This window comes from the organism of the source record quoted next, unplaced genomic scaffold, assembly GCF_019419815.1.
Source record: "Pyrus x bretschneideri cultivar Hongxiangsu unplaced genomic scaffold, Pyrus_bretschneideri_v1 Contig25, whole genome shotgun sequence".
Classification (NCBI taxonomy): domain Eukaryota; kingdom Viridiplantae; phylum Streptophyta; class Magnoliopsida; order Rosales; family Rosaceae; genus Pyrus; species Pyrus x bretschneideri.
Window position 1 is genome coordinate 3,673,532 of NW_025999557.1, and position 16,063 is coordinate 3,689,594.

The window sequence follows — 16,063 nt, forward strand, 5'->3', positions numbered from 1 at the left end:
CATTACTGAATATAATCAATAGTTTGCAGAATTGGAACAATAAGGTGCCTAAAAATGAATGCACCCACCCTCTCTCTCTCTGTCTCTTTCCTTGTAATTGCGCACCCAAACCCTATGGAAAATCCAACAGTCAGAAAAGGAATTGAATGGGAAATCCAACAGTGAGATAAGGAATTCTAACCTATATTCATATTAGAGATAAGCATAAATGTAGGAAAAGATTTATAACATATTCGAAAAGTGTAGAGAAATGGGATTTGAAGAACCATTTTAATGAAAACAGAAAGGAAGGAATATGCAATTTTTAACACCCCAACCACCATTATCACTTTTACACCCTGTTGTGGTTTCATAAGCTTCTCATTTTCTTAGTATGAAGCTCTCTTTGTGGGCCAAAATTATAATAATAATAACAATACTAATTCAAACAGTAATGGAGATTACCAAGGAAATGAGTTTTAGGTTCTGAATGGTTTACTAATTCGCATCCATTTGGTGTGAAGACTTTCTTTGTTTCATGTTAGGTGACGCACAAAATCTCACAAATGGTGGTTCGACAACTGACCTTGCTCCTAACAAACTGCAAGAACAGAAATTAAATCATATGAAAATAGTAAAAAATTATTCTTTCATCGTAAGTCATAAGGCTCGAAATTTTCTATCAAACTAATTCAGAACCTCAAACAGAAAACAAAACTTCAACATTCACAGTAACAACCCTGAACAATGAACGAAACATTAAACTGAAATCAAATCATGTCATACCTTTTTAGGTGATGCCCCTATCAGGACATCAGATAATGTACCTCAAAATGGACTGAAAAGTGGCAATGAGAAGAAAACCAAGCAATAAATAGAAGCAAATACTTCATGATAAAAACTGAGTTCCAATGTACGACAAAAAATTGTAGTGCTTAGACAACTGGCTCAGGTGAGAGCACCAAAAGGGAGACCCCAACAGTCATTGATAAATAGAATGTGTTTGTGCCAATAAAAGCCTCCTTGAAGTTAGAGAGAGATATGAAGTACTACTCTACCGCTCTTTGATTATAACTTCTAGATTTTATTAGATCATCTACGTCATCTATGGAGGAATAGACCATATGGGTTTGCTCACCCCCCGCAAGTGGTTAAAAAAAACAATGCAGGCTCAAGCTAAAGATGTCTGCATCTGCTAAACAAAGAAGTCAATGCCTACAAGCAGTTAGTAGGCAAACCTGGAATATGAAGACTCAAGACTGTCAAACAGAACCATTACAGATGCTTACTTTGACCTTAAGCTGGTTCTTTACATATAAGATGGTAGTAATACCTTTTCATGGAACACGAACACACTGAAAAAAATATATCCAAAATTAGAGTGTGTTCTTTTTAGCAGGTGCTTCTAAAATTTTACAGTATGATTGTCGGACGGCCATGTGATATTATGTTTATATTTCATATAAATAATACATATCTAATTAATGTATATCAACTGTTATTCACTCATAATTTAGCTAATGAATATGCGTAACTATGTGACTGAATAAAGACACAGCTCTTTAGTAAAGCTGTGTCCAGCAACCCATGGGATTATGGAATGTTAATCCATCACTCTTGGAGAGCGGTGGAAAAGCTCTAATAAGGGAAAATCGCATAGTTATATCTATTAACGAGACAAAATGAATGCACGTAGGTAAACAGCAGGGAGTTGTCCAACAGAGGTAATGTCGCTTCCTCGAATGCTAATAATAACATCGTTTTGAAGGTGTAGACCACATAACGAAGCATGGAATGTAGCTTAACTATTAGTTCTCATGCAGTGGTAGTAGGTATCAGCTAAAAAGCATACCAAAACTTAAAAACAGACAAATTATCATATGCAAGTTCGTTCATAGCCATGTTTCAATAAGCCACTTTCTCTACCAAAGTCTTTTTTTGTGTTTATGATGTTTACAGAACATACACAGAAAATGCGATATCCGTATAGCATAAGCTTAACCAACAGTGGAACTTTACATTGACATTTCTACTTATATCCCTTTTCTTTTAGTTTGTACAAGCTGTAAGGATAGTAATTTGTAAGAAAAACGTAGTTGCGATTGCCTAACTCGTCCTTTCGTTGAAACAGTAAACGAATTCATATATTTATATAACAAGAAATGAACACCTAGCTTATATCTCCAAGAACAATAATAAGCTTAAACCCTATATGGTTTGCAGTTTGATCCAACTTGAACAGATAGAAGAAGCACTTCAAACCCAACCTTTAAAAACTCCAAAGATTCGAAGACTTAATAAACAAATTGAAAAGTTAGATCTTAAAAATGCTGAAATTAAATATAAGAAACACAAAATTACCTGTTTTTACTCCCTAAAAGCAATTCAAGGTGATGCAGCCCCAAATTAATTGTAAGAAACCCAAGCGAACATAAATAATGAACCGAGCAGCTTAATCTGATGAGAAATTGAAAGGGCGATGTATGAGAAACAGATAACCAGCATCGCGGGAGTGGAGCTTCCGCTGCCCACGCCCGTCGCCAACTAAACGAGGCTGCTCACAGTCTTGACAGCTACGCCCTGTCCGCATCGTGGGAGTGCAACTGGTTCACGGAACTACCCGACTTCATCATCGATGCAATAATGGCCGAGAGATGCGATTAGGGTCCAACGCTCTGTCCTTCTATGGGTTTTGGCCTCTCTATCTCCCTTTAGTAAGTCATCATAGGTTTTGAGAACCAATCAATATATATCCCTGCTTTGAAAACCAAAAAATTAACCAGCACTAGGTCCGAACAAAATAATAATGAAATAAAAAAGTAGAAGAAAAGTAAATTTAAGAAATAAAGTTAGCTAACTGATACCAATATTGGTGGCTGATTTTTAAGGCCACTGATATCAGTGGAATCCCACTGTTTAGCCACCAAAAAATAGTAAGAGTAGCAACTTTATATCCATCGCCACCAATTGCAAAGGGTGGGCAAAAAATGGTGTGTAATGAGCATATTTCTAGTAGTGATTGCCTCATCATAGTATACGTGTTACTTCGAAAAGATCATAGGAAGATCATGCAAATATATATAATTAGGAATCTAGGGTTGTTATTACATTTGGCTTTGCAAGTAGGGGACAAGTATCAAGAGAATCAAAGCGTTAAATGTAAGTACGTCCGAAAAATTTAGTTTTTAGCCCAGAAACAGTTTTTCTGCTCCAACCTTTTTGGCCTAAAATTTTAGACTAGAATTATTAAAGAATGAACTTAGACTATTTCTTTCTTAAATTAAATTAAAAAAAAAAAAATATGTAGACTATCGTAAATTAATTTTATGAACATTTTAATCTAAAAATATTTAAATTCTGATAAATATTGAAAAATCACTAAATTTTTCACAAAGCAAGCCTTCCAACTTTCACAGAAACCCATGCCAACTAAATTGCAGTTTTCTTGAAACTTTGCAATGATTTTATCCCACAAAACCTTCTTATTTTGATTTGTGCCAACTACACCATCTTCGCTAACAGAAACCCATGCCAAGCATAAAGCAACATCTTCCTTATAGGTCCAATTACGACCTCTAATATGCTCTCTTGCCATGTTGAACAATTTGGAAATGGAAAGAAATGGTAGAAAGATAAATTGGAAGAATTGTAGGAGAAAATTGAGTTTTGTGTGGATGTTTGAACAAAGACATAGGTATTTATAGAGTTTTTGGGTGAATTTTGAGTTAAATAATTTATTTATTTATTTTAGCCGTTGGATTTAAATTTGGGCCGTTAGATCTTTTTTTTTTTTATCGTTAGATTTGATTATATTCAATCTCAGCCGTTGGATTCAATGTATTTTAAAATAACATATTCTAAAAAAATTAAATTTGAATCTGGACCGTTGGATCAACCACAGTCCTTAAAGCTCAGCCCTTGGATTAAAATTATAGCCGTTGGGATGATGATGTTGGCCGACACACAGCTGACAACGGGGCCCACCCCTGTCGGGAAAGCCTTACAAGTGGGGAATTTGGGGGGTATTTGGCCCAGCTTTGGCATTTGGCTTTTAGCCCAATGTTTTAGCATGGGTTGGGTGGTGTTTGGGAGGGGAATAAATGGGGAAATTTGGCTTTTAGCCCATCATTGGAGTTGGTCTTAAGGTTTGAACCTCAATGTAGGATCCTGGACCCCATAACTTAGGGTTTTCAACTGAAATTTAAAGGTTTTGGTACTCAAGCATAACAAATTTTTTTAGAGACAGCTCTGGTGGTTTACTTAGGCTTTGGTCCTTCGATTTTATCATATTTCCAACCCGGTGATAGTGGAGTTTCTACGAAAGTAACTCTCTCCTCTTGATTCAAGCAGTGACATGGAATGCACGAGATGCTTCCCCTCTAAGTCTCATTACTGAGGACATTAAAATGTGGGTTCATTCTCTTGATGGTGCGCATGTTTCACATGTCCGACTTTCTGCTAATTTAGTTGCTCATAGTTAGCTAAATTTACTTTGTATCTTGATTCGATTGAACATTAGTTTGAGGAGCCCTCGGATATTATCCATGATTCCATCTTAGATGATTGTATGACTTTTTGAGTTTGAATAAAATCACTATCATTTCTCTTGAAAAAAAAAAAAATAGAGTAAACTATTTAAAAAATTCTTTTAGGATGGTACTATTCACACACCTATTTTCACTTCCTACGCACTCATGTTAATTTTTTGTCATCAATCTTCTTCAATTCATTTGATCCGACAACTGAAAATTAAGAGTGTGTGCAAAAAGTAAAAATTAAGATGTGAATAGCACTACCCTTGTTTTAAAGCAAAATACTAGCCACCCAACAAACCCATGCAAAACCCTTGTTACTATTGTTCACTTTTTGTGTAGTGATCCCCGCACAACACTCACGACTCACGCCTCCAAACCATCAAGAACCTAAGTTCATTCTCTTCAACACTCAATTTTGTTGAACTGATACAAAATTTTGAAGAATGAATGACTAAGAAGTCATTTGGAGAAACCCAAAAGAGGGTATGCAAACAATTTTTTAGATTGAATTGTGATTTTCCGTTATTGACAAACTAAATATTTGAGAAATGCTCGGAAAACTAAGAGTAAATTGGAGCAATGATCCTTTAACTTTAACTCAATTGGAGCAATGATCTCTCAACTAAAAATCTATTACTATTAGTCCCTCAACTCATCAAAACGTGCAGCTATGGTCCCTCAACTAAAAATTCATTATCATTGGTCCCTCAACTTTAACCCAATTGGAGCAATGATCCATCAACTTTAACCCAATTGTAGTAACGGTCCTTCCAACATAACTCATTTTGACAAAATTCTAACGAAATTGACGAAAATGATCATAGTTACACGTTTTGATGAGTTGAGGGACCCCAATTGTCACAATGGTCATTCCAACACAACTTATTGTGACAAAATTCTAACGAAGTTGACGAAAGGGACTATAGCTACACATTTTCATGAGATGAAGGACCAATGATAATGGATTTTTAATTGAGGGACTATTGCTCTATTTTGATTAAAGTGATAGACCATTACTACAATTTACTCGAAAACTAACACCGAATGCGTATGCAAATGGCTCGGCAAATCAACTAGAGAGTTTGGCCAAGTCCACTGAACATCCCAAGGAATGTTCGGCCGACCAGAGGGAACACTGGGCCTTGACGAGTTCAAGTAATGCTCGGTTATCTGCTGCATTTTGTTATTACACTTTCGGATCATTGCTTTGTAGAACCAGCTGGAGCTCTTTAGTGCAAGCAATCCACAACTCTACAAAGCCTTTCAATACAAAGAGTTGTTTTTTTAACTATGCTATGAAGTTGAGTATTTTTTTCGTTTGAATTGTGGGGTGCAAAAACAGAATTACTGGTTCAGATTTATTTGGGTGGGTAATTTGTAAACTGCAGCACTTTTTATTGGAAACTTTGATAAGTGACTTGAGTATAATTTTAGTCAAGGATATTTTTTGAGATGCATGCCTACAGAGAATCGAAGTTGCATTCTCTTCATCAGCACTCAGCAGTTCCATTCCACATTACCAACTACCAAGTAGTATCAATACTATTTGAATTTCAACATATGCTAAAATACTCTTAATTAACTCCATGTGTATATGTTGAAGCTCATTTTATATAAGTTAGCAAACAAAACCCTTTATCCATAACGACAAACTCGTCTTAGCTACCACATATCAGAACAAAATTTCATCATAAAAGTAACATAACAATACAATAAACTTCGACGACCAAAAAAAAAAAAAAGAAGAGGAACAACCAAAAGGAGAAAAAACAAATTAATTAAACTCCTAAACCTTAAATAATCTCAACTTCAACTCCATCCCTTCTCTTGATAGCCCTAATATTACTTCTTTACTCAGTTTGCTTCTTCATTGAAGTATTTATTCAAATCAAGTTTTGGGGCTTTCTTAGGATCAACTCCATCAAGTTTTGGGGCTTTCCCGGTGGAGGAAGGAGAAGAAGGCAGGCGTGTCATTACTATTACAAACTGGAAATTCAATATAATTTGGATGTACTAATCAGACTTGTAAGGATAGCTGGCTTGAAGATAAAACTCTCGTTTATTGTTGTCGCAACGTAACATACGAACTTTTATTTATGAAAGGAAAAACTCTGCACCCCTTCCCCCCCTAGAGGTGGCAACCAGTGCAGATAGAGCAGCTATGGAGTTCCTCCATTTGAGTAGAGTCCCTCAATCTTCTGAAGCTCAAATGATGATCTCTCCTCTGCTGGCGAAGACGAGCCATCTGGGATGTGCTGGTGCTTGCAAAGTCGATGAGAGTGCATAAACTAATTGAGGAATGCGATTCCAAAGTTGCAAAGAGAAATGTGGCCTTTAATTTGTATGTATTATCTCCAAGTGAATGGCATCTATCTACTTAAGTTCACTTATTTTTTTGTTTACAATCCAATCAATTCAAAATTCAAAATTTCTTTGATAGTCTCGTTTCCTTGCTTAAAACCTTATATTGAGATGTTCTTATTGTATGTGCTCAAATGATAAAGTTGTCAGAGATCGAGCATGGTAGAGAGTTTTCGACCCTTCTGCAACTGCTAAGTTCTGTAATCAGGTGCTTAAACAACATTTTCTGCTGTCTGTTTCGTTTTGAATACTCCGTATCGCCTAAAGTCTTATAGACAGAAGTGGCGCAGCATGATATTGTTGTATAAATTTTGTAGCAACAAATCAATGGAGTCGATTTTAAGAACAGGGCCAAAGGTGGTTACAAATTGCTTTTGATAATAATTTTGATTTTGCAGGTGTAAAAGCTATATTATCAGCCATAGACAGGATACTTAGTTCAACCGGAACTCAAGAAATAGACGAATGTGAACCTTCTCTTGAAGCACTGGGTCAAATACGGTCATGTAAGTACGCCTGTACCTTCTCTAGGCTTGGCAAATGGTTTTTATAACATGAAAATATCTACCTATCATCATCAGAGTTTATATTTATACCTGGTTTTTTGGGATGATCTTAGCAATTCAAGGAGCAAAGTTTCTATTGTCAAGTTCACCACCAGCTGCAAGACATGTTATCTATGCTGCCCTTGATAGGCAAGGACGTGGTAAACAACTGGTTAGTAAATCTGCCTTTTCGCTTTATTGCTTTACGTTCTCCAGCCCTCTTTTTCTATGCAAATTTTTTATGTTCGATATCATGTTTTAATTTGCCAATTTGATTGAAACCGAAAAGCTTCTCCTATATCAAAGGGTGGGTGGGTGGGGGTGGGTGTGTGTGTATGTCTTTAGTATGTAGCTAACCCTGTACTATAAGATCCCATATTAAAATGCTGTCACAGTAATGATTAGAACACTCATTAATCTTGGTCGTAGAAAGAGATACAGTGGTATAAGACAATCTACTTATTTAACTCCCCATTTTAGCTACTAATTAGTCTCCGTCTTTGTCTATTTGTAATGAAAGTACATGCAAGGAATACATGTGCACTAGCCGGCAATCACTCAGTCGCCTTCATGTGTATCTGTATGAATGGTCATGGTCAAGAAATGTTTACAGTATACGTCGAATGTGAACAAAAAAGGAGGTAGTCTAGGTGGATTGACCTTCAAGCAAAATCAATACACTCCAGTTGCCCAATATGTAAGCTTGGGAAAGGGATGGTCTCCAAGTTGAATTGGAAGGCTCTCGCTTGCCAAATATTACTTCCATGTCAATCACTCAATTGTACGATTACACTAAATGGAAGTTTTAGTATCAAATTGTCAACTTATACTGGAATTGTATAGCTTCTTAGGCCGATGGTTAGTATTTCAGGCTAGTAATTGATGTTTTTTGTCAGCTCATCTGGTATTTTTCACTTGATTAGACAAGCCTCGTGTATTTTGGTGCTTTTAAATTTGGTTGTCGGATTGTTTTTCGAGTTACTGTTGCCTGATTTGATTATAAGTCAACTGACTCTGCTGCCTTCGTAAATCAGTGCAGAATGTTTTGTCTTCTTCATCTTGATTGGTATATGGCCATGTTACTCAAGCATGTCTTGGAGAATAAGTTTAATATTTGTCATGCTTTCCTTAAAGTTTAATGCCCTGAAAGAGGACTTGTTTGGAGTGCAGTCGATCATCACTACTGTGACTGTCTCTGAAGCATCTCCGTCTTCTCTATTAGAGTACTTTTTTAACAGCCCTCCTGAATTGGAGGGTAACCGTGCTAAGCAGCTGGCCTGTAGGGTAAGCATTTTTACCGCAATTTTTTCGTTTCTGAGTGAATTCATACTAGCTATATAATTTAGGTTGGTTTGTGCTTTGCAATCCGAGCATTTCGGTTTAGTTGCTCGTGATTAAGCAAGTGGAAGTCCTAAATGTATTTATGCCTGCTTGAGTTATATTGTAGTTTTTGTAGGTTTTTTATAATTGATTGTTAATCCAGGAATGTCTTGGTCCGGTGATTATCTCTCAATTTTTTATGCATGGATCAACTGTACCAGAGCTTATTAAGAATCTCACTACTTGTCTGAAGAAGAAAGATGATGATGTAGCCAAAATTATCTTGGAAGCACTGAGAAAGGTATGACTCATGAATACGGTTGGTTCTTTTGCTGTTAAATCTACCGAGAATATCCCTTTTTTTTGGGTTCTTTGCTGTTTTTTTTTGTTTGTAACTTTTAGTTTATGGTTAAAATTGATGCTCCGCTTGCTATATTGTCTTGGTAGCAAGTCACTTTTATGTGAATACCATGGCAGCACGAGTATCGGTCTACGGTTGGGAGAATATGATCTTGGTCGGGATTGATTCTCGGTTAACTAGGCAATTTGACCGGTTTATCAGATCTACCGTCTGTCAGAAGTTCGATACAATAGTGGAAAACATATACGTCACGGTGACATTAGAAGGAGTGGTTGAGGATGCTTGACGAAATAGAGTTTTTGGTAAAACTATACTTTCATTGGATATTAATTTATGTTTATATATATTTTTTAGTTTGTTGGCCTCTTTTTTTATAAAATTTGTTCCTAGGTTACGCATTGGAACGCAGAAAGCCGCACAGTGGAGCAAGTGGCTTTTGAAGTTTATGGCCTTGTTCCTCCTACAGGTTGTGAGGTCGAGTTTTTGGTGATGGGGTGGGACTATACCAATCCCCAGCGCCCAAATATACACCGTGGTTCCATCGGAGTCGCTCATTAGGATTGATGTTGCGGCAGCTAAGAGCTCTGAATCTGTAAGTATTAATTATTATGTTTAAAGGTTAAGGTTTTTTTTTGTAGTTCGTAAGTAATTTTCGAGTTCCATGGCATGCAGCCTTGCCATTGTCAACCGCGGCTATCCTCAACGTTTATATCATGCATTTACTATTGTGCATGATTTACTACATCGGGCAGTGTTCTATGATCACACCACTGGAGGGGACTTATGGGGTAAAATTATTTGTGTATGTGTATACACACACACACACATATATATATATATATATAGTAATAAAATGTAATTTTAGTTACTGGAATTGATTTAAATGTTTGTTATCAATTGCTGGGATACTGTTGAGGATGAATCAAGTACCACACTTTGTATATTGGGGCAGCAAGTAAATGACTCCGCACCCATTTTAGTTACTCATTGTGTTTTAGTTCATCCTTGCTCCAGTATACATAGTGTGGTACTTGATTCATCATCAATAGAATCCTTGCAATTGATGACAAACATTTAAATCAATTCCAGTAACTAAAATTACATTTCACATTTCATTACTATATATATATATATATATACACAAATAATTTTACCCCATAAGTCCCTTTCAATGACGTGATCATATAATGTTGCCCGATGTAGTAAATCATGCACAATAATGAATGCCTGATATAAACGCTGAGGATAGCCGCTGTCGATATTATCGATCTGGCTAACGCTGACATCAATGGCAATACTGCATGACATAGAACTTGAAAATTAATTACAAAGTACACCAAAAAAAAAAAAAAAAAAAACCTTAACTACACCCAAAAAAAAAAACCTTAACCTTTAGACATAATAATTTAATACTTACTATTCAGATCCAAAATCCGTAGATGCCGCAACGTCAATCCTAGTGAGCGACTCCGATGAAACCACGGTGTATATTTGGGAGTGAGGACTGGCATAGTCCCACCCCATCATGACCTCACAACCTGTAGAAGGAAAAAGGCCATAAACTTCAAAAGCCACTTGCTCCACTGTGCGGCCTTTTGCGTCCCAATGCGTAACATTGGAGCAAGTTTTATAAAGAAAAAAAAAAAGGTCAACAAACTAAAAAAAGAAATACAAACATAAATTAATATCTAATGGAAGCAAAGTTTTACCAAAAACTCTATTTCCTCGAGTATCCTCAACCATTCCGTGTAGTGTCCTACGATCGTGATGTATATGTTTTCCACTATTGTATGGAACTTTTGAGACAGACGGCAGATCTGATAAACCGGTCAAATTGTCTGGTCAACCGAGACTGATAACACCATTTTGACAGACGCAGAATCTGCACATGCTTTCAAAGATTGTACAAGAGTAGCATATCATTGAAGGGAATCTGTGCCTCGCCGGCGAAATTTGTTATGAAGACCGTAAAAGAATGATGATTTAGATGTATAGGTAAATGTGATTTAGTTTGATCAGAATTGTAAGAATAGCTATCATGATTAATGCGAGAAATGAAGGAGCAGTCGATATCTATTTTGAGATGGTTTAGTTACAACATGTTTAGTAAACAAAATACCTTTTAGGAGTACCGATGAGTTGACTTCTCATACAGAGCATCGTAGGTTAAGACACTGTCACATTTGTGTCTTCACTGAAATTATATCTCCATTATGTTATATCATTAGTTACGACACCGTCACTTTTGCGTCTTCAGTATTATCGCACAACTGGTGAACGCTGGAGAAGTTGGTGATGGCAGTCGGCAAAGAAAAAGAAAAAACATGGGTAGCAATGCAATTAATGGATTATATATTGCCAAACGCATAAATTACAAAATTTGACCATTAAAAAATAAGTGATATGACATGGGAGGTAAAACACGTATACTTTGCTAGTGTACACAGCAAGGTGCTGGTTGATACAACTTTTTAGCTTGAAAGTTACATCTTCCAAGATTCAATTTCTATGTTCATGGTTCATGGCTGTTTACACGGCTATGAAGCTCCAGCATCTCTTGATGGTTCGGGTCGACGGAGAGAGCCGCTCGACAGTCTCGCAAAGCACCCATGACATCTCCAACGTGCTCATGGAATGCCGCCCGTAAGTGCAGAAGGTGGAGGTCGGCTTTGAATGCAATTGCCCTTGATAGTTCTGCAATGGCCTCTGCTTCTTTGTGGCTATCCATTAACACTGTTCCCATCCAGAAAACGAAATTCCGTTTCATACAATTTGAAATGAAACTTTGATGATGATAATGTATGAGTGTTGAAGAACAAATGAAAAATCAAACCTGCAGCTCTATATCTGTAAGGGTACACCCGAAGCGGATCTAAGCGGGTCACCATCTCCAGATCAGTCTTTGTGAGTTCGCGATCACAATATTCGGACCTCTTCTCATAGGCAGATGCATTGTTCCGGGCCTTCTCAATCAGTTTGGTCATTTCCTCGTATGCAGCAGGCTTATCATTTCTGAGAAAATGAACTCGAGCAAGGCCTTGGTGCGCTCGCGTATGCCTGATCTTAAGAGCATTTATGTAGCAATCAGCTGCCAAGTCTAACTTCCCGCAGTCAACATAAACACTTCCAAGGTTGTTGAGCGCCTGGTAAATGAAAAATTGAAGGATCCATAGAAAGGTTAGAACATGCTGAAACTAGCAGTCCATCCCCGCAGCAATTCAGGTTACAAAGATTTCCATGATTTGGTTAAAAAATACGTACTTGACCTTTACGCAGCCTGTCTGATGGGCACTTCAAGGCATCTTCGAGGAGAGATACAACAGTTGATGAAGAGGATTGATCTTGGCTAGAGTCTGCCAGTGCATAGGCTTTCAAAAAGAAGGCCTCAAAGGATCGTTTAATTTTGATGGATTCCTCTGCTTTCTGGAGCCCTTCATCACAATGTCCTGTATCGTATAAGATCCACCCCTCATAAACCAACTTTTCATGATCGCTGGATGCATGCTGACGAGCTAACTGTAAACTTTGCATTGCTGCCTCGGGACAGTTCAACCTGATCAAGTGGAGACATGAGATTTCTACTGACATTTTCAACAGCAGGAAATAGTGCCACCAAAAGAATCATAGGGAAGAGTGCATGGGACAAAAGGCAGGTTTTCAAAACCTTAAAAATTTTCAATGGAAAAATCGGATCTTTAAATTGTGATTCATCGAATTTGGCATCGCCACATTATACATAGTCAAATAATTTTTCCGTTAAACATGAATAAATCCGCTACAGAATAACCGACAAATATTTTGACATCATCCCCAAAAAGGTTGGTATCAAAACATACCTGAGAAGAAGCAATGACTGTCTGAAATACAGAACGCCTTTTGCTGCATCAGATTCAAGCATCTGGTAAATAACCGAGAGAGACCCAATATCATCCACTGAAGACCAACGATCATACAATTGCAGCCAACAATCTGCCGTTGTCCAATTTTCTACATGCTCACGCACAAGTGTCCGAAGTTGGGATGCTGCCACCCGTCCCTCAAACATCCTATAATTCGGGGAGAGAGTAAGAATTGCTTGAACATCACAAATGGCTGATTTATAGTCCTCAAGAGCAAGATAGAAACAGAACCGGAGTTCCAAGCATTCTAACGCAAGTTTAAACCCCAGAACACGATTAATTTCTGCAAGCGCAGCTTGAACATTCTGTTTTCTCATTAATGTAGCCGCACGATACATGTAAGGGTAAGTAAGAGTTGGATCCAGCTCAGATGCTTTCTCAAGGTCTTCCCATCTCTTATCACCTTCACAGTACAAGGACCTCTCCTGATACATCCATCCAAGTGGCGTAACAGCGCCGATTACAGAGCTCAGCTTTTCATATGACCAAAGTTTATGGCCCTTAATGTAACTCAGTCTAGCTAATCCTGCAACTGAATATATATGGCCTGCATTTAGAGCTTCTTCAAAAAGGCTCTTAGCTTCGTCATACTCTTTTCTCAAGAGCCTCAGGCATCCCAACTGATGGAATGCCAGCATTCTTTGTCTATCATTTTCAGAAAACTCTACCAACCGTTCCAGGAAACAAGCTGTTTTATCTGACTGTGGATCAAGGTTCATACAAACTTCACTTAATAAACAATATAGCGAAAACGAGGCTTGCCCAACCATGATTGATCTCTGTTGTCTATCAGCATGCCTGAATATATCCACGACTCGGTTGTCATTCAAACAATCAGGAAGATTATTTAAGAAAACTTGTAAGCATGACGCAGCAAGGACAGGACAGTTCTCTTCAAGAGCATACTCCATGAGTTCTACCGCATCTTCTCTAGTAGACACCAGGGATGCAAGTTTGCGGTCGCAAGCATCTTTAAGCTTTTCGCAACAAAATTTATTTGCAAAAGCTAATATTTCCAACAAAAGATGAGTAGGGACTTCATTCAAACTGCCAGTTATACTGAACTCATTGATTGTCCTCATACCTGATGCACTGATATTGTTTTCCGACAAATCTATGTCCTCCCGAAATGATTCCGAGAAACACCCATTGAGCATGGCATGAAATGGAGCAGAAAGGCTTGATATTTTCTGCCTATCACAATCTACCCTCTCATCTTGAATTCTAAAACTGACATTTCTTGATATTTCGTTCCCATTCATCGAAATATTCTCATTGGTACTACTCACAGTTGCATCAATAGGAAGCTGAGTCAAAATATCCACCGGCCCAAATTCTTGCGCACATTTATCACAACTGGCAAGCAAGTCAGAAATATGCTCTTCCCCTTGCTTCTCATACTTCAACCATGCTCCAAATATGAGCTTCTCATGAATGGAGCTAGCTTTCTGCCAAGCTGCACGAAGGCTTCTTCGCATCAGCTTGACTTCTCCGAGGCCCCTAAAGACCTGAAATTGTAACAAGTAAAGATTCGACTGTCCCTGCGGAGGACATAACTCAAGTTCTTCATGAATTTGAGCTAAAACTTCGACATAATCAATTGGTTTATAGAACGGGAGTATTGGCGGCTCGGGGACTTTGATAAGAGATTCTCTACAGAATTTGCACATCCACACCAAATTATAAGATCAAAATCCAAACTGTGAATTGGGAAGTAAGTATCATCCACAATTATTGAATCCCAAGCATAAAGGAAGAATGACTTACATAGAAGAAGAGGAGGAGTTTGATGGCAGCTTGGAAAGCTTCCCTCTTTCCACCTGGAGCCATGACTGTGGATTGTGGGCACTAAGCTGTGGTTCTTTACCAGACTCAGAGGGAAAGAAAGTCCTCATGGGGCATAAGACTCTAAGCAAATCCCAGATCTCCAACTTACCCAGATGGGTTTCTCTCTCTAAAAACTCAGAGTTCAAGTTTCTCTCTCTAAAAATTCAATGTTCAAGTTTCTCTCTCTAAAAATTCAAAGTTCAAGCACAAGAGAGATTGTGGAAAAGAGAACAAAAACCCAGAACGCTTCCAAGTGATCCCAAATCACTTGGCTGACAGATTTCCCACCAAGAACCTAAATTCTAAATTACAAAAAATTCAAAAATTACAAACAGACAAACAGTAATAATGTCTGATTTGGACCTATTTCAACAATTTCAACAAATTAAAACAAACCCAATTCACAAAAAACAAACACAAATTCTGGGTTTCTTTAATTCACCAAAAAAAATATATATATATCAATTTTCTCTTCTTTTTTTTTTCAGTTTACAACAAAAATTAGTACTTCCTCTCCTCTCAATGTACGAAACCAGATAAAAGAAAAAATCCAGAAAAGAACAAGCACCCATCAAAAAGTTAAACAAGATCTCTACCCAAAACGTGGCCAAATCAAATTAGCCCCCACCCAATCCCCTTCATAAAATGCCAAAAAACACCATAAGCAACCAAGTGAAAGAGGAAGGAGAAAGAGACCCACTTCACTTCTGGCTTGAATTTTTGCAGAGAAGTTTGTCACAGATTACAACGAGCTGAGAGAGGAGCTTCAGAGAGGCATGGGACCGACCAGTTACCAAGAGAAAGGAATCCAAATGGAAAAAAATGGCCACTTTCACTTTTTTTTGCCTTCTTTTTTGCTTGTTAAAAGAGAAAGTCTTTTCCTTTTATTTTTTTCTTTCTTTCTTTCTTCTCTCACGGATCAGGTCCTCTCCTGACCTTCAAAAACTGAGTTCGCTGTGTAAACAATTGTAACCGTTGAAATTTGATCTAACGGTTACAAACAAGAAACCTCTAAAGTTATAATAATTATAATTGTTTGATTAAATTTTAACGATCACGATTACCTGCTCAGCAGACTCAATTTTTAAGGATCAGGAGAGGATCCTGATGCTTCTCTCACTTCTCTTCCTTGAAGACCGGAAATAATATAATGACCAAAGTTTGATTTTGGTCTCCGCGAAGTGTCACTTTAATTCATATGCAATTTTAATTTGTAAATTTTAAGAAAAATATATA

General features: G+C 37.4%; 2 protein-coding genes across 2 annotated transcripts; one reads left to right on the top strand and one right to left on the bottom strand.

Annotated features, from left to right (window-relative positions):
* The first annotated feature begins 7,776 nt into the window (after positions 1-7,776).
* Positions 7,777-9,295, top strand: LOC103941888. Its single transcript, XM_048586622.1, has 3 exons — positions 7,777-8,704; positions 8,904-9,041; positions 9,218-9,295. The coding sequence occupies exons 1-3, from the start codon at positions 8,510-8,512 to the stop codon at positions 9,248-9,250; spliced, it is 366 nt and encodes a 121-aa protein (XP_048442579.1). The 5' UTR covers positions 7,777-8,509; the 3' UTR covers positions 9,251-9,295.
* Positions 9,296-11,430: 2,135 nt separating this feature from the next.
* Positions 11,431-15,740, bottom strand: LOC103941893 (ETO1-like protein 1). Its single transcript, XM_048586763.1, has 5 exons — positions 14,768-15,740; positions 12,938-14,653; positions 12,363-12,654; positions 11,935-12,244; positions 11,431-11,834 (listed from the first exon to the last, which is right to left on the bottom strand). The coding sequence occupies exons 1-5, from the start codon at positions 14,893-14,895 to the stop codon at positions 11,614-11,616; spliced, it is 2,667 nt and encodes an 888-aa protein (XP_048442720.1). The 5' UTR covers positions 14,896-15,740; the 3' UTR covers positions 11,431-11,613.
* Positions 15,741-16,063: the final 323 nt, after the last annotated feature.